Source organism: Thermobia domestica, chromosome 7 (assembly GCF_964235325.1).
Source record: "Thermobia domestica chromosome 7, izTheDome1.hap1.1, whole genome shotgun sequence".
NCBI lineage: Eukaryota > Metazoa > Arthropoda > Insecta > Zygentoma > Lepismatidae > Thermobia > Thermobia domestica.
Window position 1 is genome coordinate 81514201 of NC_137460.1, and position 24071 is coordinate 81538271.

At 35.5% G+C, this 24071-nt stretch overlaps 1 protein-coding gene across 3 annotated transcripts in view; it reads left to right on the forward strand.

Moving 5' to 3' along the window:
* Positions 1-24071, forward strand: part of LOC145688898 (E3 ubiquitin-protein ligase CCNB1IP1-like) — a 37932-nt gene that overhangs the window by 11326 nt on the left and 2535 nt on the right. For all 3 annotated transcript variants that reach the window (XM_081763064.1, XM_081763063.1, XM_081763065.1), the window contains exons 2-5: positions 4079-4301; positions 10836-11046; positions 14616-14707; positions 21028-21202. In XM_081763064.1, coding sequence (XP_081619190.1) covers positions 4080-4301; positions 10836-11046; positions 14616-14707; positions 21028-21202 — 700 coding nt within the window. In that variant the 5' untranslated portion in view covers position 4079. The remainder of the gene's footprint in view (positions 1-4078; positions 4302-10835; positions 11047-14615; positions 14708-21027; positions 21203-24071) is intronic.

The window sequence follows — 24071 nt, forward strand, 5'->3', positions numbered from 1 at the left end:
GGAAATGTCACAACGTGTGTGCTTTTTCGTGTGAGTGTAATCCCGTATCTGAATCTACGGAGGAAGTACCGAGGTCGAAATTCTAGGGAGATACAAGCAGAGCGTCATTTCAGATTTTGCTTGGGGGGGGGGGGGCAAGACCTCTTGATATAAGTAAAATTTCGCGTTTTTCACTGACTTACTACTATTCTATTGATAAAATCTATATACACCTCAAAACTCAGGGAGGGTGCAAATGCACCCCTGCCCCCTCTAAATGACGCCCCTGGATAGAGCAATGCCCCCATTTAATATTTTCGGAATTCAACTCTACTTTTTAGTGGGAAAAATATGAATTTGCGGGGATGTGCTCACCTTGGCGTACGTTGTCCAACTTTAAACTAGATATTTCATTTCATATGTATATCAGCATTATTTTATATTTTAATAACGGATGTAGCTCTGATATGGAATTTCAGAAAACAATTAGAGTTAATTATAATATTGAACACTTGTAAACAACCATAATCTTAGTTTCTTGCCATTATTGGCAGATCATTTCCGGCAACTGAGAAGCCTGGAATGGTTAGAAGCTAAATTATTAAAATAGTGCATCAAGTTTTCTGTTTTATACCACCCATCAACTCTGACCTCCAGTCGCCCCCTTTTTCATTCTCCTGTCACCATATCCTTAAACACGTCCTTTCAAGATGTAGTTAATTATCAGGCAACGTCCCAACCACTTTCTCTTCCTCTTTTCAATTACATCTAAAATTATTATTTTCTCTTACATCTTTTCTAACATCCTCTCATTCGGTTTCTGCTTCGACCCAGCTAGTTCTCTCCATTCTTCTCCACAACCCTACATTTCGAAAATTTTCAGTCTTTTTTCATCGCCTTTGTATAATGTCCATGTTTCCCCCCATATAATACAATACAGCACACGAAGGACTTATAAGACTTTTTCTCAACCCTTAGTCAAGGACCTCCAAATTACTTTTCTTCCTTCTAAATGCTCTTTCGTCATCCCTATTCTTGCTTTTGTTTCACGTTCGCACTTCAAGTTATCACTAATAAATCACTGTTCAGGTATTAAAAAACGTAACTTGTTCTATTTTCTTCCCCTCCTCTTCTATATTTGACACCGGCCCTTCGTACCAACCACCATGGTTTTATATCTTTCTAATATTATATTTCATCCACATATTCTTCAAGCCCTTGATAAAGTTTTGTAACATCTATTGATTTTCTCTTCAATATTCTGTAACAAGCGCCACATCATCTGCAAACCGTATACACCTAATCATTCTACCTCTTACCGAAATTACCGTCTTCATTATTTAGGCTCTTTTTCACTATCTCTTCTGGATAGATATTAAATATTATTAGCGAGAAACAACATTCCCGTCGAACTCCCCTTCCAGTCGCATTCTCCCTCTGTCATTCCCTTGCTTATCCTAACACTTACTTTTTGGTTCATATAAAGTTTCATATGTCTTCGATCTTTTCATTCCAACCGAACCTTCTTTAGACACTTCCAACAACAATTCCCATACACTCGATCAAAAACCATTTCTATATCAATAAATACAACATATGTCTTTCCCTTTTTCTATAAACTTTTCACCGATCACCTTTAATAATCCAATTACACCTCTCGTGCACTTACCTTTCCTGAACCCGAACTGTTCCTCTTCAACTTTTTAATTTGTTCTTCCATAGAACCTTCTGTTTAGAATTCGAAGCAAAGCGATATGAGACTAATAGTTCTATAATCCTCACACACCTCTCCTGGGTTCGATTTCTTAGTCATCGTTATCATGATCTTCGTCAGGAAGTATTTTGGTTACTCCCATGTTTCATATATTTCCGACAATTCTTTCTTGCCCTTATCTCCTATATTTTTAGTGAATTCGATTGGTATATTGTCTATTCCTGTTGCCTTTCCATCCCTAATCTCGCATATAGCTTTTTCAAACTCATCCCAAAGAATTAAATCCTTTATCATCCTCACCTACTCCTACCTACTTCATTTCTAGAACACACGGTCTATCCCTACTCTCTTATAAATCCTCAACATATTCTTTCCATCTTCCTAAGATTTCACTTCTGTCACTATCTTCCCATTCTTATTTTCTACAGTCATCGTGATACCCCTTGTTTCCTCTGGAGTTCCATACGTTTCACCTCCTTGTATATTTCCTCATGTTTCTCAAATCTTTCCAATTCTTCTATGTTCTCACATTTTCTTGTGTAAAATTCTTCCATTGCTCTTATCTGTTTCCCTTCGCAGCTTGTTGTTTAACTTCCTGTAAATCTTTCTGCCCTCTTCTATATCAACCTGTTTCCACGTCTTCCTTTCCCTCATTTTCTGCAACATCTGTTCTGTAGCCCATGGTTTCTTAGCCGTTTTGGATTCGCGGTGACCTGCTACTTCTTCTGCAGCTTGCTGTATGCAAAGTTTAATGTGCTTCCACCGTTTGTTACTACTCGCACATATCCTTTCCTCGCTTGAGTATTTCTCGAAGAAAAGATTTTTATTACTTCCCCGTTTTTCAAATTTTCAGTATTCAACATCTTGTTGCCTACTTTTCTTCTGCCTACATTTTTCAGTTAAATATCCACTTCCGCCAGCAAAAGGTTATAATAAGAGGAAATATTGCCGCCGGCAGTTATAATTTCAGACAATTTCCCCTGGAGTGAATTTCGATACACAGAGACTGAAAGTAGTACTATGAAAATACAGATAACTCTTGTTAATCATAACATAATACTTTCCCTAGAGGGAATTTCTCAGCTCCGGGGAGTAAATTGTCCCCGGGCCACCCCTGAAATTATCATTGGCGCCCGGGAAGGGTTTTCTCGTTCTTGAAGCTATTCCGATACCTGTTCTGAATTACAACACAGTCTGTTTGATATTTTCGGCCGTTTATTGAGTATTTACATGTATATCTTCCCCTCTTGTGCTGATTGAACCAAATCTTACAAATGATTGAACTACTCATATTTTATATCAACTAGCGTTGAGTAATTACTGTTCATATGATTTGTTTGTACTAAGCACCACTCTCTGTAACATATGTTAGTGGTATCCCTAATACCACGTAGTGGCCCCGCGTCGCGTAGTCGCTAACGCTCTCGCCTTCGGTGCGAGTGGTCCCGGGTTCGATTCCTGGTGGGGGCATTCGGTCAAATAAGTGTAAAATGAGCCACCCTGAATGAGGTTTTCCTGGGTTTTCCTCATCCACATCAGGCAAATGCCGGGGTGGTACCCAACTTAGGTCCCAGGCCGCTTCCTTCCTTCCCCAATCCTTTCTTTCTTCTCTTTCCCCGGATAGTGTGCTCGCCGAGGGACGTCATCCGTCAAAACGTGTCGGGCTAAATGGCCTTAGATGCCGAAAGCCCAGAAATCTAAATCCTAAATCCCTAAATCCTAATTCCACGTAAGTGTCGCATGCTGTGTCACTCCTAAGTGGTATATATTGGTGAAACACGAAATAAGCATAGAAAGAAAGAAACAAGTGAGTTTAGAAAAATAAAAATGACACTTTTATACGGAAGCAATAACTTAAACTGAAAACACTGCGAGTCATGATCCCCACTGACATTACACAAGGAATGGAACGATGGAGAGCGAACTTCCTAATTGTAGCCATTGGTAAGAAAATATTAATTTTATCATTACTTATGTGTTCCATGTTCTCCATAACTACACACGCATATTCAATATTTAGTTGAAAGTCGCGGAGCGTAGTTTGTAAGACATCTCCCTACCAACTGCAGCACTCAGGTCAATGCATGTTGGGGTGGAAAATTTTTGTCGTATACACTTGTTCGAATGTTGCTCTGAGTTCGCTCTGCTTCTCTAAACAGAGTGCCTGAGGCAACATGGGGTAAAGGTGATCAGAGCAAGGTACTGGCAAGATCATCTTTACTTCTGGGGCGACAAAAATTTATTTATATATTTATTTATTTATGCTAGTTGAATGTTAGTTGAGTTAAATTTAAAAGAATAAAATTTCTATATTTTGTGGTATATAATTATAATTCTGTTCTGTATTTTATAATATAAAGTAAGTTCTGTTATATTTTTGCATAGCATGGATGAAATAGACTTAATCTGCAACTTCAAAAGATGTCGAAAGCGATTGAGAGTATGCGCGTGGGTGACTAGTTGCTCTCATGCCTTCTGTGAAGAAGATGGAGCCTCCCAGTTTTCCAGAGGACCACACGACAATAAATGTCCAGCCTGCAGCACACCACTTCCCGGAAGATATGATATAGTAAAAGTGGATTTAAATCCTGTAGAACAGTTTAAGTCAGTGAGTAAATAATATGTTTTCATTTGGGAACGAATACGAGGAGTGTTCCGAAAGATCGTGCACTGACAACACTATGCCGATTCTGTGTAATCGAGTCTGCGCTTGTCGTACTTGAAGATAGCCTGTGATGTGCTTCGTTAATGTAAGTAAAGCTAACGCGCAATTGTCGTTTGTTTGTTTGTTATAAAAGTTGAACTGCAGTGTATATTTCAATGTGGCTAGGAATGATATATTAATTAGCAGACAATAGATCGCTATTGAGTTTTGTGTGAAATTACGGAAAAGTGTTCAGTAAACGTTTGACATGATCAAACAAGCATAACATGAAAACGCAATTGGCATAACGGGCGTATTCAAGTGATGGGAGCATTTTAAGGAGGGCAAATGCAATTTGCAGGATAAGATTAGAAGTGGGTGTTCATCAACATCAGTGAACGGGGATAAGCAGAGACATTGGAGAAAGAAAGACGTGAATTGGCAACTAAATTGAATGTTCGTGTAGCAAGATGACATGAAATTGTCGAGGAAATACCTGAAAATGTCTCGTGTTTGTGAAGATAAGTCTAATTTCACTGAATGAAGAACAGAAACTCTATCGTATTCAATATTGCAAGGTATTTCTTCAACGAGTGCAACAATATTCTCAGTTCTTGAATAGAACAATCACTACTAACGAGTACTGGCTCGGACATTATGATCCCGAATCAAAGCAGCAGTCCAGCATTTGAATAGACAGACACTTACCGCTCTCAGAAAGATTAGGTTTTCTGATTCCTCAAAAAAGTTAATGTTGATTTTGTTTTTCGATATTCTTAGGATAGTAGTTTAATATTGGATCCCATTGAATCAAATTGTAAATGGAGATTATTATGAATTTGTTTTGCAAGTACATTTGAAGGGAATACTTCGTTTAAAAATAAAAGACTTGAACTGCTTCACGAAGAATGGCTTTTCCTGCAGGATAATGTTAGGTTACATGCTGCACGGAAAGCTATGAAATCTTTAGAGAAAATTGGTGGGCAGTTTCTAGACCACCCTCAAAACAGCACATACCTCACACCCTGCGACTCGAAGCTTTCCCATCTCTTAAGAAGGACTTACGCGAAAGAAAGTTTAGCACGGACCAAGAAATGAAACTTGTCACAACTACTACCTTAAATAGTCTCTAGGAAAATGATCTGCATCATGAATTTGAGAAATAGTACATTGCTGGAAACGGTGAGAGTTCGAAGGATGCTATTTAGAAAATGAAACGACGAAATTTCGGAACAGCCCTCGTATTCTTCTCATATTATGTCTCTTAAACAAATGTCATCTAATGGTTCAGAATTTTACTCTCAGTTGAAATTTCTTCTAAATCAGCGAATCCAAGCTTGGGATACTCGTACTCCTGGGTTATTAGAACCTATTAGAGGTACGCAGAAATACTACGTACCATCAACCCTTGTTTACAGTGGAAGTTCAAAACGGTTGTTAGCGTTTAACGAAAAAAAAATGGCCAAAGATAGACATATACTAATCTATATATCACATCAAGTTAAACAAAAGTGTATGTATGAGCGTAAATACCCATGCGTAGTTTTCGAGAAAATCGATAAATCTAAAAATCGATTTTTTGTAAATCTAAAAATTGATACAGCGAGGTAAGCATGGCACCTATTATGGTGAAACTGATACTGAAGTTTACTATCATCAAGGGTTTCATTATGAGTCAGCAAGACAATAGTAGGCCTACATGCAAATGACTAATAATGCATAACCCTCAGTTATGATCAACTCGAAATCTTTAATATTTGTTTAATTATAGTGGTGTCCAATGATAACACATACTAAAATCGAAAAATCATACCGTTTTCTTACATTATGTATAAGAATGCGTACTATACATATGGTTTGGAACGTCATATAGTTACAAACTACCTTAATATCTATATAGTACACAACATGAGTAATCTCTACACCAAGTACAAACGATTAAAAGTATTTTTGTATACTACGCATGTTCTTCTTAATACATTATACAGAATACATTTTCTAATTGAAATATTAAGTTACTAAACAAAAACAATGGGAAAGCAGAAATTCTTTTACTAATTTTCTAAATTTCCTCGTACTTTTCGTCGAATTTTGATTGATAATTTATTATATACTCAAATTCCATATATCTCAGATCTTGTCTATATAATGAAATAATTTGAGGGAGCATATGGAGATTTTTTTCTGGTGTTTTATGAATATTTGTTTACATTTAATTGTGATATACAGCTTAAATTTTCTTTGGGAAAGATTAAAATTTGAAACTTATGTGAATCGATAATTTATAAAACAATGTAACTGGAGATACACATTTTTTTAAGGAAAACAAAAAGAACTGTTTTTTGGAAAAATTGGGGATAGGACAAAATGATGCTTCATTGTCATACAAATACTCAATCTGTAGGTCTACTTCATGTATCTCAACTTGATGAGTAGAATGATCTGAAAATCAGAAAAGCTATGCTGTTCCATAAATTAACGTAAATTTTGTTAATTTTCTCTTTGCTTTATTAATGAAGATCAGATTTTTCTGCAAAATATTGATACATATTTCACATACAACATTTCTGAAACATCACTAGAAATATCCTCATGCCATAACGTCTCCAACACCTAGTGGCCCACTTGCCGGTAATTGTCGATCATCGATATAGCGACGCGTCGAAGGATTGCCGCTAGTGTGCCACTGGCGGCAGGGTTCCGTCGAGTCGAAACAGATATCTAGAAACGGGATGTTGAAGTTACCACCACACGTAACAGCGAGGACTTCATTTTGGTCCGCGCTCTTTCGATTCATCGCAGAGAACCGCGAAGGGACCAACACGAACTATCGCCAGTCATATGCATGCGGTCATTATTATATATTTTCCTGACGTATTGTTCCTAAAGTGAACTCTGTGGAAATTAAGAATAACCCCTGCCTCTACGTCATGAAGTGAAAAATCTTGAGATGAGTGGTATAATTGTATGAATTTAGATTGCGACTGTCACCGATCATTGGAATTTGAATATGGGAGAACTATGAATAGACGCGCGTCATTTTTAAAAAAAAAAAATAAAATTATATGGTGAACGTATTTTATCTGATCCCAAACGGTTATCGTCGAATATACACAGTGAAAGGAGCACTCTGATTAGCGAAATTAAAAATACCTAAACGAGAAGTGATGTTTTCTTCAATGTCTGCGTGGCGGAGTCGGAAAGACACGCACCTGGTAATCATAATGTTGGTGCTTCGCACCGACCTCGTTTTTTTATTTACTTTTTAAAAAGTTTTTTAAAGAGTCACCTTAGTGTAAACAAATCACACATATAGGCGATTTAACGTATTTTTGGAGAGTAATGTTGTTGTTTAGTGGCGCTTCGTCGCGTCTCTGCCACGGATAGACCGTTGGTGGTATAATTTTCAAAACACAAGTGGGGCCGCCTGTTTCTGGCGAGATGTCGCTAGTTGCCCATCGGTGGTCCACCGACGCTTACGGCATGGGATTATATAAAACTTACGACGCAAAGACATGAAACAAAAATAAGATATATCAGAAATAATACAGAATAACTTAACATTGTGTAAGTTGTTATTGCTCGAAAGAACTTCAAAAATGAAAAGCAGTCTTTATGGTTTCGGTTAGTGTACACGTCTTTGGGGTGGAAACCATGGTTCGATTCCCGGACTGAGCTCATGTGGTTCGGATTCCACGTGAAACTGTAAGTCAACGTCTCATATAGTCTCACTACTGAAAGGGACGCTAAATCCAAATCAATTCAATGATTCTGTGTCGTGTCATATTCACTGCATCAATATCGTTCTTCACACAATCTGTTCATTTCTTCTTTGGTCGGTGTCAGTTCAAGTAACAAGGACAACGCATGTGGCGAGTGCCACCGGGCATTATAAGCAGACATGCATGACGAGTAAGCAGTTGCGGACAATCACGGCAAAGGGGAAAATCCTGACAGAAAGTCCTGGATCTGAAAAACCAGGTTGGCTGCCGGTTATAAAAGCAACTACCAAATCAAGTATGGAACAATAAGTTATAATCATTAAAATTCCCGAAAAATTTTAACAGCGAATTAACAAAATGTTTGATATAATCAGGATAGAAACAGATTATAATTGGCATTAGCTCCATTAGCAATCCTCATTCACCAACAACGTCCACGTTTTATTCTTTTTCGGGTAACCCTCGCTGGTCCAAGTGTGGCATAAAATGACACAAATGAAGATTTCCTTAATATACTTGAGATTTTTTTTGTTAGAAACATGAAAATACGGTAGAATAATATTTATGTTAGTTCTTGTATGCCAGCTAACTAAAGTTTATTTGGTTATTTCATATCATTATTTCTGAAGGTTCAATATGATACCAACAACTTTTCCAGGTAATTGTCATTTTCATTTACAACAGTTGGCACTTCTGATAACTCTATCCATAAACACCTGTGTTATTTCAGTTTTTACTGTTGTTGCAAATAGTCAGCTGTAACTTTATGAGCATTATAAATCATCAAGCACCGAAAGACCAGCTGCAATGAAATTGCGTACACTTTTCCGGTTTTATCAGTTTTATTTGATAAGGCATTGACAAGCTGTCATAATGTACAGGATTACGCACAGAAAAATTAAGCAATGTTATCAGATGGAAAATATTTTCTCTTCTGTTATGTAAATCTGTAAGAAAAGAGCAGTAGAATACCCGAACCAAGAGCCGAATAAAATTACTAGGACTGAGCTAATTTAGAAAATACAGAAGAATTAACACATAAGGATAGAGTAGCTATATACTGTATTCGAAAAAAAAAACACACACACACACACCAGTTCGTCCGAGAAATATTACAGAGGCTGTTCAGTAAATGATTGAAAGAGAAGTTGAGTTCAGTTATGATGGAGAAAAGTTTCTATTTATAAATGAAGAAGCTAAGGTTATCGTCCTAACTTGTGCGAGTAACATTAGGTATGGTCAATGATAACATTTACTGTGCATAGTCGTAGTGCATGTAATAAAACATAATACTGTTTCTAACTAATTATATATTCTAACTAGATTTACGAAGGTGATTTGTAATTTTGCAAGGATTATATTGGAATGAAGTGTAATTAACATGAGGAAATAGTTTACTCACATCGTTGTATCATATTAATAGTATTGTAATTTAAGTTTATTGTATCGCACGTATTATTGTAACAAGTATCCTATTATATGACCGTGGAAAAATAGACGTTAACGACAGACCTTAATAAATTTACCAAAGCAAAGCTTTACGACAATGGAGAAAATTATTCACTTTGATTTTCAATTGTCAATTTTTGCATAAAACTTTCCTAGTAGTGGGAAGTATGTATACTATATTACTATTATTATTATTATTATTAACATTGAGAATGTCATCATAATTGTTTGCTTCGTTTTATTTAGGTTTCCACCTAGAATATGGTCTTCAGAACCCTCAGTGGTTCCTCGAACGGCAAATAGGGCGGAAGCATTTCATAAACATTACAATTAATAATTCTATTCACTGGGTCTAGATATTTATCAGTTGATCTCATCTTTGTTAAAGATACAATCAGAAAGAAAATTGAAATTAGATCAATTGCGAAAGGAGATACCAGTACACAAAGAATGAAGATGTAAAGAAACATAACTTTGTATTGAAACAGTATGAAATGCTTAAAGGTGATACATGTTCAGATTATGAGACAAGAAAATTTTAACATTTAGATTGTAAATTTGAAGGTATCATGACATCTTGTATCTACTGATCAAATTATATATAGTTAATCCTCAATATAATATGAATTTTGTTTCTAATTTCTGTTTCTGTGCTAGTCTGAAGGAAAACCTTCTTTGCGCACAGATTTTAAATCTACCATTGTGGCAACGTTGGACAAAAATCTGTGTTCAAAAAGGCCAACAGAGATTTGTGCGCAGAGATTTCGTGATTTATATTGTGCGCAATCCAGTTGCTTCCAAGAAAAATTTTGTGATTCATAGTTGCAATGTTGCAATTATGTACTATAATAGCAATGTTGCAATTATGTACATTTATAAGGAATATAATGTTTTAAATCTACAATAAAAAATTTTATAGCATTTCTAAAAATAAAGAAAAATTGCATTTCATTACAAAGTAGCACAAATGTATCTAGTGAAAGATGAGTTATTTCTATCATCCTGTGAACTGACAGACTACTAATGTATTAACAATATACCTTTATTGAATGAGAAAAGATGTTTTAAGTATCTTTAAATAAGAATAAATAGCTAAATACATATCTTCCGAAATTTATTTGGCACTTGATTTTTTTTTTAAAAAGTAAATAACGCTTGTCAGAATATGAACGGTAGTATCGTGTCACACTGTGCCGCACTTGATCCAAGGTGTAAAAGATCAAACAGGCGTATCTCAATATTGAAAGTATATTTTGTCAAACTACGTACCTCCTACTTTCTGATCAGAACAGCCTAGTACTTTATTTATTTGTTTTTGTTTGAACAGATGGTGTTAGCTGGACTACGTCCTGAAGTAATCATGGATATAGCCACCAGGTCTATCTCTTTCTGGAACTACCAAGTCCACCAAGAAAAACTCTTCCAGGAAGCGTCTGCTAATCGCTGTAGAGATCGAGTCCAACAACTTGAAGATTATTATGGTGGGGTTATCACCAAAATCAAAAGTGATAATCATAATCTCCGAAGACAACTGGAAGGTAAATTTTAGTATTGTATATACCAGCCCTGGCCACGGCGAGCAGATAGTGGAAACTCTCCTCGTGAACGCTCACGAGCATTCTACGAGCAAATACCGTTGTTCGTGCTTCGTGAATCTTCGGGTTTTGTCCTTAGAGGAGCGGAAGTGTTGTCAACCTTGGCGGTAATCACTAGCTTACCAAATAAAAAAAAAGTATGTATGGTAACTGATTGCCATTTAGTGTATAGTGTTTTTTACAATGTATTAACCGTTAACTATAGACAACACAAACTGGTAACAGCAATCAAATGATAAACTATGTACGTTCCTTTTCTTCTTTTTTCTTTCCTTTTGTTAAAGAAGGATGTGGTGGAACCAAACCATCGCTTACATTTATAAAAATTTGCCAGTTTGCCCAATGGAAAACCAGTTTTCAATATATATATATATATATATATATATATATATATATATATATATATATAATCAAGTTCTTAATCCGAGTGTGGGTATGTTGTTTCGCTTTATAGGAAAAGAGATAATCTGTTGATACGAAAAAAAAATACTGTAGCACTTGTTTGTAATTATCTAAGTATTATCTCCAGAAAATTAGCTTATGCATGTATGTGTGTACGAATAGGCTTAGCAAGGGGTTGGTTGTGGAGATTAGAAGCCACTATTACACTATCAATAGGAAGAATAGTATTTCTTACTCCACTTTTAAAGTGGGGCCGCGGTGGCTCAGTGGTAGAACGTTCATATCTGGTGCTTGGGGTCCCGGGTTCGATCCCAGCCCCCGCCAAGTGAACTTTGCGGTGGACAAACACCGTGTGCGTGGGTTTTCTCGGGGTTCTCCCATTTCCTCCCACTTTCTTCATTCTATCATTTCATTCATTACTCATCATCACTGTCTCCTTTAGCCTAACCGGTATAACCGTGGGACGTAAAACCCAAAGATTTCATTTCATTTTTTCCACTTTTAATGTTACTTTGATCGCAAAGAATCAAACAAAATATTAAGAGAGCCGAAGAGATTTTCCATTTTTAAGAGTGACCATTAGTGGGTACCATTAGTTTTTTTTTTTTTTTTTTTTTTTTTTAAACAAGGAGTGTCTTTTTAATAAGGAAAAATATATTGTCCCTGGCTGGTTGCTTGCCGGTAGCTTGTTAAAAGTGAAAAAGAATGTTAAATCATATCAACGACTGAAGCTACACGCTTGTCTTTCTTCGATAGTTACTGACTGGTTTTGAAAGTCACGATGTTGTAGGCCTACTGTAACAGCGTAAACTTGGAAGGGAACGTTCCAACTGAATGATACGAACAATTATTCCCAATGTCTTGAACATGAAACGTGGATTGCACGGATAACGCTTAAAGTGGGCTGGACTGCACTGGAATTTCCTTCCGGCAAATTAGTGTTTGGTCGGAACTCAGTTCTTCTGTGTAATTGTCTCTTAACAACATTTGAACATTTCTTTTAGATAATAATATCTAACTAACTCTATGGTCTATGGAAACCGAAGGTTCAATGCGGCGTTTACAACATATTTCCACTAACTTCTGTCCTTAGCCAACTGGATCCAGTTTCTACTCTGTACTCTTATTTCTGCAAGATCCATCTTAATATTGTCTTCCCATCTACGTCTAGGTCTTCCTAGTGGTCTTCTTCCAATTGGGTTTTCAGTTAAAATTATGAAAGCGTTTCTAATTTCTTCCATTCTGGCTACACGGAATGGCCACCTGAGCCTTCTACACTTAATGACCCTAACAATGTTAAGTGAGCGGTATAAACTATGCAATTCCTCGTTATGAATTTCCTCCAATCCCCATTTTCATCCGTCTTTGGTCCGAATACTACTACTACTACTACTACTACTACTACTACTACTACTACTACTACTACTACTAATAATAATAATAATAATAATAATAATAATAATAATAATAAAAATAATAATACGCATTATTATTATTATTATTATTATTATTATTATTATTATTATTATTATTATTATTATTATTATTATTATTATTATTATTATTTTCAACCTCCCGTCGTTCTGCTATCAATCTAGCAACGAAAGGCGTTCACAACTTAGCAAACGTGAAGCGAGTGACAAGTTACAGACCGAGTGCTAATGTAATACAATGTCACGAATTGTGTAAGCAGGCCTGAAACAATTCGTTTCCGATTTTTGCAGTCGTTTTTACATCTATAAGCTGACATGTTTAATATTAGTTTCTTTCTTTCTTTTTCATTTGTTAGTTACTTCAACGCTAACTGTAACCTCTATCATGCGTCTTCCTCGATCAAAAAACGTACCAATTTTATTTCCTGCAGTGTTTTCGCGTCACTGCTTTCGAAATGGGGAGGGGGAGAGCACACCTGCACATTTCACGCTTGCGTCTGCTCAATGCTTCAACATTGTGCGAATTTGTGACCAGGCTTGGCCGTAGGTTTTTTACCATCATGTGTGGTTGGCAACACTTATCGGATGCAGTGGAAGGGGCGGAGCTACCAACACCTGTGCTCACCTGTTCTTATCTCCGCTCGTTGTCGCTCACGCTTCGGCTCCGGGAGCCAATTCATGGGCAGGCCTGGTATATACATTACAATATAGATACTGTTGTTTTAGCAGGACAAAATTCCCTTTTGTTCAATCCACAATATTGAGGAGGGAAATAAATGTTACATTCCTTGAATTAATTGGTATTGTATGCATAATGTTTCAGCTGTTGATCTAGTGGCTAGCGCGAGTCTTTGGTGCACATAGTCCCGGGTTCGATTTCCGGTGGAAGAGCACAAAATATAATCTCAATCCTTCACTTCAATTGATCATCCGTCTCTTTTAGCCTAAAGGTCATAACTATGAGACGTTAAACTATTTTCTTCTTTCATCTTTTATTTCTTTTTCTTCACTTTTTTTTGTATAATGTGTCAAAAGAAACCGCACTTCCCTGAGGCTATGCATACCAAACTCCATATGCTGATACCAAGAAATTCTAATATAAAGAAGTGAAATAAATAAATAAATAATACTATTAATTATTTTTGTAATGAATTAAAGAAAATGGACTAAGGAACTATTGTGGCTCAATAGTAAATATTTACTTCTGAAGTGTGAGGTCCCCATCTGGTTCGATCCCACTTCCTGTGGAGTGAGCTCTGTGGTGGACGAACACAATGTGCATGGGTTTCCTGGGGTACATACGTTACCCTAGTTTTCTTTATTCTACCATTCTTATACCTCTCATTACCACCGACTCCCTTAGCGTCTGTCCATAATAGGACGTTAAACTAAAAAAGAAATACTAACCAAGTATCTAGTGAAATAAATTGTGAAGCGGCGGGTAAGTTTCATGTGAGCTCGTTGCGAGCTAAATGAATCAGACAACTAAAAGAAGATATTAGGTATTAAATAATCACTAAGCTCATATATGATAGTAACTATTGATATTACAGACGAAACAGATTTTATGAAGGAAATTAAGTTATTATTATGTTTCCTTTTTATTGTATTAATTAGTCCCGAATATTTACTTATTACAACTGTGTTCAATTTGGATACATTCTGTATCTATCGTAGGTACGAAAAAAGAGTTGGACACTATTACTGAAAGATGCGCTGAGTTAGCAGAAAAGCTGTCAGAGAAGACTCGACAACTTCAAAAGCTTCAGGTAAATAAGCAATTCTACAAATATTAAATTCAAACAATATGTTTAGGAAGAACAAATCAAATAACTTTGATTTAATTTCCTTCCAAAATAATACTAGCTTGGTACTTTTTTCTATCCAAATAATTATGAAAGTTTCGGCTCCGTACATTTTTTGTAGGTTGTCATTGAAGAAAGATCAACTGTAGTGGCTTGTAGAATGTTGTAAATATATTCAAGCTTCCTCCAGAAAGTAAGTTCTGTTTGCAATTTATGCCGCAACAGCGCTGCAATCGGAAGAGTGTGCATGTGCACTGAATAGTTGGATCTATCTGGAAGCCAGAATCGCCAGCGTCATAATAGAGAGAAGTTTGACGCTTCATAGTGAGTTGTGATAGTGTTCAAGAAAATTGAAACACCTGCTGCGCGTAGAGTGAGTAGTACTTTCGCGATATTGGAATGCATGGAATGTATCAACAACTAAAATTCACCGTCAAATTGATAAAGCGTATTTTATTTTTTTATTTTTATTTTAGTTCAAGCACAACACAACAGGCTCTAGGCCCAATTATTGTGTTGTCTTTGACAACGAAATACAGTACATATTAATACAAAACAGTGAGATATACAAATAATTAAAAGAAATACACATTACAAAATAGACATACATATTGTCTATTTAAAAATACACATTCATATTGTCTTTAGCACATGTGCTCTTTATATGCAGTTTCCAAAACATGCCTGTTTAATTGTTCTTTTGTACACACTTTCCGACATGCTAAATATATCAATATTGAAGTCTTTTTCGACCTCATTGTGAAAAGTGCTTATCCTCCATATAGGAGATTTCTGAAGGATATTTGTTCTTGCCTTTCTTTGATAAAACGTAGATGTTTTTCCTATCCTCGTTCTGGTTGATGGGACTTGGAAACAAAGCAACGAACGCAGCTCAATAGAGTCAATCATATCATGTATTAATTTATATAAAAATATTAGATCATTATATCTTCTTCTTTCGCATAAAGTGGGTAGTTGATAATTTTCCAGTAACTCTCTGTAAGATTCGTATTTCGGGTAAAGCCCAGTTTTCCTGTACGTTAGAAGTCTTAGGAATTTTTTCTGTATTCCCTCAATCATATCACAGTATTTTTGCATATATGGTGTCCACACAACAGTAGCATATTCTAATTTTGACCGAACGTAAGTGAAGTACAATTTCATTAAAGTTAAATCATTACGAAACTCTTTACCTAGCCTCATGATAAAACCAAGGTTTCTATAAGCCTCGCTCATTACTGTTTCCATATGATGCTTAAATGTTAAATTTTGATCAAAGAAAATTCCAAGATCTTTGATATACTTGGGAGAGCTTAATTTTGTCCCATCAATCTAATAAGTATAGTCTACATAACTACTCTTACGTGTAAAACGTAGGAAGTTACATTTATTTACATTCATTTTAAATTTATTTTTATTACACCATTCCATAATGTTAGTTAAGTCTTGTTGTACTTTCTCGCAATCATCAATTGAATCCACCTTAATATATATATTTTGAGGTCGTCTGCAAATAGAAGACAGTTAGCATGTTTAATTCTAGTCGGCAAATCATTCAATGCTAAGAAAAACAAAAGCGGTCCGAGATTTGAGCCCTGGGGAACTCCTGACAAAGCATTGAACCTTTCAGAGATGCATCCTTTATAAAGAACTGATTGCCTACGGTTACTTAAGTAGGAAGATATTAACTGTTTGTACTCTTGAGAAAAGTGCAAAGAGTTTAGTTTGGCTAGTAAGATGTCATGATCCATTAGGTCGAAGGCTTTAGAAAAGTCAGCATAGATTACATCCACCTGATTACCTTTATCAATCTCCGTTGAGATGTAGTTAGTAATGATGGCCAGATTCGTGGATGTTGATCTATCTCGTACAAAGCCGTGTTGATAGGTCGATAGCACAGGTTTCACATGATTTAGAACACGTTGATAAATAATCTGTTCAAATACCCTTGAAAATGGTGACAATACTGATATGGGTCTAAATTTATCTATATCTCTAGTTCCGTTGGTCTTCGGTATCGGACAGATTATGGTTTCTTTCCACTTTTCTGGAAAAATTCTTGTCTTTACTGAGATATTCGCTATAATATGTATGGGATATTTAAGAATGTCCATACAACCTTTTAGTATATAAGGTGGTATGCCATCTGAACCACACGACGTTTTTGGCTTCAATTTTCTTATCGCTTCTTCTACTTCTTCCATTTTTATTTCATTGAGTACTAACAGATCTAATGTATCATATACAGGTTTGTCAGGAGTGTAATTTTGTGTACTATATTTAGCACCGACATCTGAGTATACTGACCGAAAATAATTAGCAAACGCATTAGCAATATCGTTGTTGTTTTTTAATTCCTGACCATTAAAGGCAAGAAACCCAGTTGAAATATGTTTAGTTTTACTTTTAATGTAGTTCCAGAAATAACAAGGATCCGTGCATATTTTATTTTCCGTTTCTAATATGAACGTTCTAAGAGCTTGCGATATTTCTAGTTTTATTTCCCTGCGCATTTTGCGAAACTCCTCTCTGTGAAATGAAATATTCCCCTTTCCACTTTTCCACTTTTGGTGATGGTATGATTTTGCTTTAAGTTTTTTAATGATACTAGCCGTAAACCAGCACGGATAATTTTGGTTAGTGAGTTTCTTAGGAGGAACACTTGCACCTAAAACGTCATGGAGTATTTCGTAAAATTTATCTACTACAACATTAACATCATTTGAAAGCTTAAGACAGTCCCAATTCACATTTGATAAATCATTATACATTTTTAAGAAGTTAGCCATTCTAAAGTTGTAACCCTGGAAGTTATTTTGGGATTTCATTTTTGGTGGTCGTTTATATGACCATAAGCATACCAGTGCTGGATGATGGCGATCTTCAGACACCAATGACATTTCCGCTCTTTCAACTTCCACTCCTTCTATGCTAGATATTACTAAATCTAATGTACGATTATTTTCGTTTCCAATATTGTTATATGTACTTAGACCAAACAAGCTCATGAAATTATACAAACTTTTACAAGTACCAGTTGAATGCTCAAAAGAAAATGCCACTCTTGTTATTTCTGGAATATTAAAATCTCCAACACACAAAACAGCACTTCCCACAGAAATGTTGCCCTCAATGAATTGAAAAAAGTTTCGTAAACAGCCATGTTTGAATCCGGTGGTATATAAACAGCACATACGTATATATTTGATGACCTTATTGCTATCTTTGCTATTACACATTCAAATCCCCTATCATATGAAGCAATATTATAAACAGAGTGCACGTGCAGCCCAGCTACAACAACTCCCCCTCCTTTAGCCCTCCCAGTCAGTTCAAGATTCCTATCTTGGCGAATGGCGAACAAATCATGAGGGTCTCAATAGCACAGAGAATGGTGTAACAGTTTATTGTAGCACAGAACAGAGCTCCGGGAATTATGACGCAATCAAACAAGTTATTACCACTCAATACCACTAGATTATCATCACTAGGCACCATCGTTCTTCGATATGGGGAGAAACATATATCTCATAATGATAAGTGTCTCAACAGAGATGACAAATATGTTGAAACCTAATTCAAAGTCTGTACTTTAGTGGACGTGCATGTATTTTCTTCCATTACATTTTCTTTTTCTTTCGAATTAGCTAACGGAACTTTCTTGCTGGATGTTCCTTGTACGAGTATTATATATTTTTTTATAATATTAAGTTATTATAATCCGTAATATGTTTGTGTTGTGATATATCGTAAAATATTTGATTATAGCAACTTCTGAGAACATTCAGATAATACATTTGTTTTACATACTTGGTCTGATAGTTGTAATGAAAACTTCTGTAATGGGAAAACATGTTACAGTCTTCTTCGGTTATTTCATTAGTCAGTGTTTGCTCTTGTTGTTTGATTATCTGTTCTTGTTATGTTTTATAATGTTATATATTTACACACCCATATTACATATCTGTACCATTGTACATATTGTGTACTATGAGTTTTACACTAAACTCTTTAAATTTATTGGCATTTTATTTTTCTTCATTAGAAATTTATTTTTCTAAAATACAGTACAAAAACAGATCTTTGATTATAAAAAGTAAACAACAATTATTTACCCGTGTAGTACTAATTATAAGTATGTAACTCATCAGAAGTAATTGTAGAATTGTACAAATAGAGCTAAAATATCTGTACTAGTAATTATAATTGTATTCCGTTCACGGAATAGGTGTAATATGATGATTATGCATACCTAAGTGTTTTCTCTTGTTACTCTCTCTATTAATTTCATCTTCTCCATCTTCCTTCAACACCACACTTCGAAGACCCTTAAATATTTCTTCCTTAACTTCCGTAATGTCCAAGGCTCCGAACCATACAGTTCAATACTCTCTCTCTCTCTCTCTCTCTCTCTCTCTCTCTCTCTCTCTATATATATATATATATATATATATATATATATATATATATATATATATATATATATAGCACTTGAACAACTTCTTCCCTAGTCCAATGTTAAGCCTGTTAAACAGTCCGAAATTTAAAGTAATGAGAATATCCCGTGGAAACACCAGCTTACAGAGCAGAGGAGAAGAAAGCTTCAAGATGTCGATCATTTCAAATATCTCGGGAGTCTTTTAAGAGAAACACTTAATGCAGCAGAGATAAGATCAAGAATCGAATCCAAAAAGAGGCGTTCAACAGGAAAAGATCACTGCTATCTAACTGACTTAACATTGGATAAGAAAAAAGTTGGTCACCTGTTATGTGTGGAGTATTGGACTACATGGTTCGGAGACTTGGATATTACAGGAGTTAAAGAAGATATATTTAGAGAACTTCGAAATGTGGTGTTAGAAGATGGAGAAAATAAAATAGACAGAGAAATTAACAGACATAGATGTTTTAAAATGGATAGGAGTGAAAAGGATGCTTTTTGCCAACAGTTTCGTATGACGGCCAATAGAATTAGACGCAATTTGCGCAGAAGTTATCTTCTTCATAATGCCATAGTGAGAAAGTGGAAAGAAAGCGAGGTGTAGAAAGAAGAAAAGCACGACTCATCGATGATTTGAAAAATAGAACATATTGGGAGCTAAAAGAGAAAACTGAAGATTGAGTAATGTAGAAGAAACATTTCCATAATTTAACAAGGAAATAATAATAATAAAAAAACTCTCATTAGTCCCAGAACCTGTCGATAGACAGAATACGTAATGATAATGTTTTCTTGCTCTTACTTCCGAGATAATTCTTCACTCCCGGATATCTTTCGATATTATCAGCCAAACTTATAATTAAATCCGATATATGTTAATGCCTGTATGCTCAGCTATATACCTAATAGTTTTGAGTCAATGAAGAATTATGTGCTGTACTAATATAGACCATTACACGAGCAATATTAATACCAAGATATCGTTTGTAGATGAGTTAAATAATGTTGCGACGATGCAGAACTATTCCATATTAATGTGTATTGTTGAAATATGAAATGTTAATTATGGAAAAGAAACACTAAAACCAAGATTATTGAACCTAATTACAAGTATTGGCTCGTTGCTGGTGAATATATCGTATTTTGGAGGTTGCAATTTCTGATCTGACTCGATTCTATTACCTGCTTTACTTTTGATCATGATATCCGAAGTTGAAATGGTAGGAAAATAACTAAAATGAAACAAGTACATCTGAAAAACCCTTATTTTATATAATAACTTGGTATTAATCGAAAGTTCATTATGCCTTACATTTGCATAGACCTCTTCTTCCTACCTATGTTCCATCAGTTTTCCTTCTTTCCTGTAACTTCTTATATCTGACACTGTACCTCATTGTGATGTAATTTATTGTGCGTAGCCGTGAAGGAGGTGGTTTGTCTTACATACTTCTCTTGAAGGTTAAAAAAGACATTCATGACATTAACGAACTCCCTCCCCTTTAGATAAAATATAGATTTATTGTATAATTTATTTTTATGGTTGAGGTGACATTCTGTATATTATTTCATGGTGTATGTAATCTTGTAGACTTAGAACTGGTAAAAGATAATTTATTCTTTAGTGATCTAAATGTTCATATAAATTTAAATATTTATATACTATTGCTAAAAAACTTGAAATGTAATAATTAATACATACATAGTCCATATGCGTATATTAAGCCAATTTTATTCGGTTTTGACAGTTATTATGAAAAGGATTGTAATCAAGGAATTGGTTTGGTTTTGAATATTGACGATTTAGAAAAAAGTTATAATATTGTTTGATTTCGAATTACAGGGAATGTACGAATCCTTACGGAGGTCTGCCTTAATTTCTAAGATGATGCAACATCATGATAGTCCGTACCATCGATCACACGACAGAACAACAACTCCTACGACGCTTGGACCTCAACCATTGTGTGAAGTGCTTAATCCCGCTGGCATGAACAACAACAGGGCGGATGAAGCAGGTATGTTTCGAGATAATACAAATCGAGTTACCTTCTTGAACATCGTGATATATATTTGAATTTGGTGCATCCCTAAGAGCAGATTTTATTTAAGTTTTTGTTCGAAAATTCAAACTTCTTTAGAAAAGACAAAAAGATTTAATCAAAGAACTACGGTAAAAATCTGAGTAAGAAATGGAATCGACCCACATACTTTTCAAGATATGTATCAGGCACGTAGCCAGGATTTCGTGAAGGAAGGAGGTCCGTAACATGAAATACCGTGGTCATCACAACAGGGGCGCGATCATTCTAAACTATTTTACTGGAACATATATTGGTTCGTTCAACCAGGATTTCGTAAGGGGGGGCGGAAAGGAGTGACATGAAATTCTGAAGGCTCAGGAGCTCGATCAATCTAAACTACTTTACTATCAACATATATTGGTTTGTTAGGACAATAAAATGAGGATATGTTGGTAAGTATTTTAATAACAAACTATGATAAATCTCGAGTAAAACAATAATAATAAAAAACGTGCTGAAAAAGATTTTACAATTTACATCCTTCCTCTGTTCATTCAAATATAACAATTTTCCTTTCATTATGACCCCAACTATTATAAAAAGTACATATTCACTATTATAAAAAGTACATACTCAATAATATCTTGTAAAATATTTTACAATATCTGCGTTCCTTTCTCTGTTGAATCAAATGTTAACAGAACTTTCTTTCCATATAAATTTTTGTTTTTATTATTCCGTCAACTACTGTCTGTTCCAATGACAGGTTAAAGAAGCAGTAGAAAATTGTTTTTGAAATAACATGTTTGATACTGCAAGGATGCGATGACGAAAATTTATGGTAAGAAATGTCAACGTTGTTACACAACGGTACTATACTTTCGGAAGCTTGAAATCTCCCTTGAAATTCTCCTGACTAGTAGCAGAAATTCTGAGAACTCCATAACTCTTCTAGAAATTCTGAGCATTCCGTAACTTTTCTAGAAATTTCAAATTCCCTGACTCTTCCAGGATATCTCGCTCACCTCGCCACCATGTATTTGAAGTAATACAAATCTCCTCATAAGAAAGAGTAACCAAAAGCTTCCTAATTTTTTAAAATTTTTAACGCGATCCTTCTTTTTCTTATTTTATTTTTTTCATGCTTCCTTATTTTTTCATATCTGGTCTCGAAGGTGGGGGCGCGGACCCCCGGACCCCCCCCTTGGCTACGTGCCTGCATGTATAAACAATGTTGCTTGCTGGAAAGAATGCAAATAGCCATCTCTAGATGTTAAAGGTTATTCGTTAATAAGCCATTTTTTCAGGAGGGCAATATGAATGTTGAGTATGTTTGAATTCATGGTTATTCCAAACATTCCTTGATAATTTATATATATATATATATATATATATATATATATATATATATATATATATATATATATATAGAGAGAGAGAGAGAGAGAGAGAGAGAGAGAGAGATTGTACAACTATATTCAGGTGGTACAGAAAATTCCAAAAGGGATATTTCATTCTGGAAGATGCTGAGAGGAGAGGAAGGCTACGAACGTTAGTTACTGAGGAAAATGCTTGACGAAGACAGGCGAGTGACCTACCAGCAGATTGAGGATACCTTGGGCCTAAATGCGTCAGCAATTCGTTTGATTCTTCATGATCATTTGCACATGAGGAAGCTTTGTCGTCTCTGAGTGCCGCATAGTCCGACTGAGGAGCAGATGACACGATGTGTGACATGGTGCCGGGAGATGCTGCAAATGTTTGATAAGGGACAATCTTTATACGTGAACAACACCGTGACAGGTGACGAGATTTAGTTGTACTATTATGGTACTATTATGCCGACCAAAACTCAGAACAAAGTTCGGGTCTTTGATGATGAGGATACATCTGTAGCTGTCAGAAAACTCGGTCAGTAAAGAAAATTATAGATGTATTCTTCAAATAGAGTAGAATTGTAGAGCGTGTCATTCTGAACACACAGAAGACAGTCACAGCTAAGTGGTACACTAAACATTGCCTGCCTAAAATCATTGAATCTATGAAGAACCTACTACCAAATTCAAGAATGAACACCTGATTCCTCCATAATGACAATGTTCCAGCTCACCACGCGAGGGACTGTACAGAATATTTGACCACTACAGTGTTGAAACTTCTTGAGCACCCTCTTTACACTCCATACCTTGCTCCCTCTGACTTTGTAATAGTTTTGTATGTGAAAATGAAGCTGAAAGGGGTGCAGTTTCCCAGTTATGAATATCTTCTGAGGGCTTGGGACAACGAGTGCACCTTACTCCCTAGTGAAACTTTGCAGATCTGGTTTGACGATTGGTTTCGGAGGATGGAGAGGTATATTGAATGTGGTAGAATTTATTTTGAAAAAAAAATAGATATAGCTATATTGCAAAACTTTCCTGGTACTTTTGTATAAGAGCAAAATATTTTTAGAAAATGATAAATTTTGGACAAAAATAGAGTGATCCGCAGAACAGTCTGACGAATAAAAGTGATCCCGTTTCAAAGAGCAGTTTGAGGTATGCTAGTGTAGGTCATTCTCCTATAATACACTGACTAGCCAAAACATTATGATATCCGCTACTTTTTCAATGAAGTCTTCAGATTTACATAAGAATCACAGCAAATCACTCAGTGGATAATGACGGATCTCACTCGATCAAGCAGTGTGATACTTGTGCGTAGAATGGGGAAAGTCGGTGATATATCAGCTTGATAGGAGCTAGATTGTGATGATCAGACGGCTGGGAACGAGCATCTAGGAAGGAACGAGCATCTAGACTTGTCAAGTGTTCGCGAGGTGTCTTGATTAATGTCCTCCAAATGTGGGACAAGGACAGTAAAA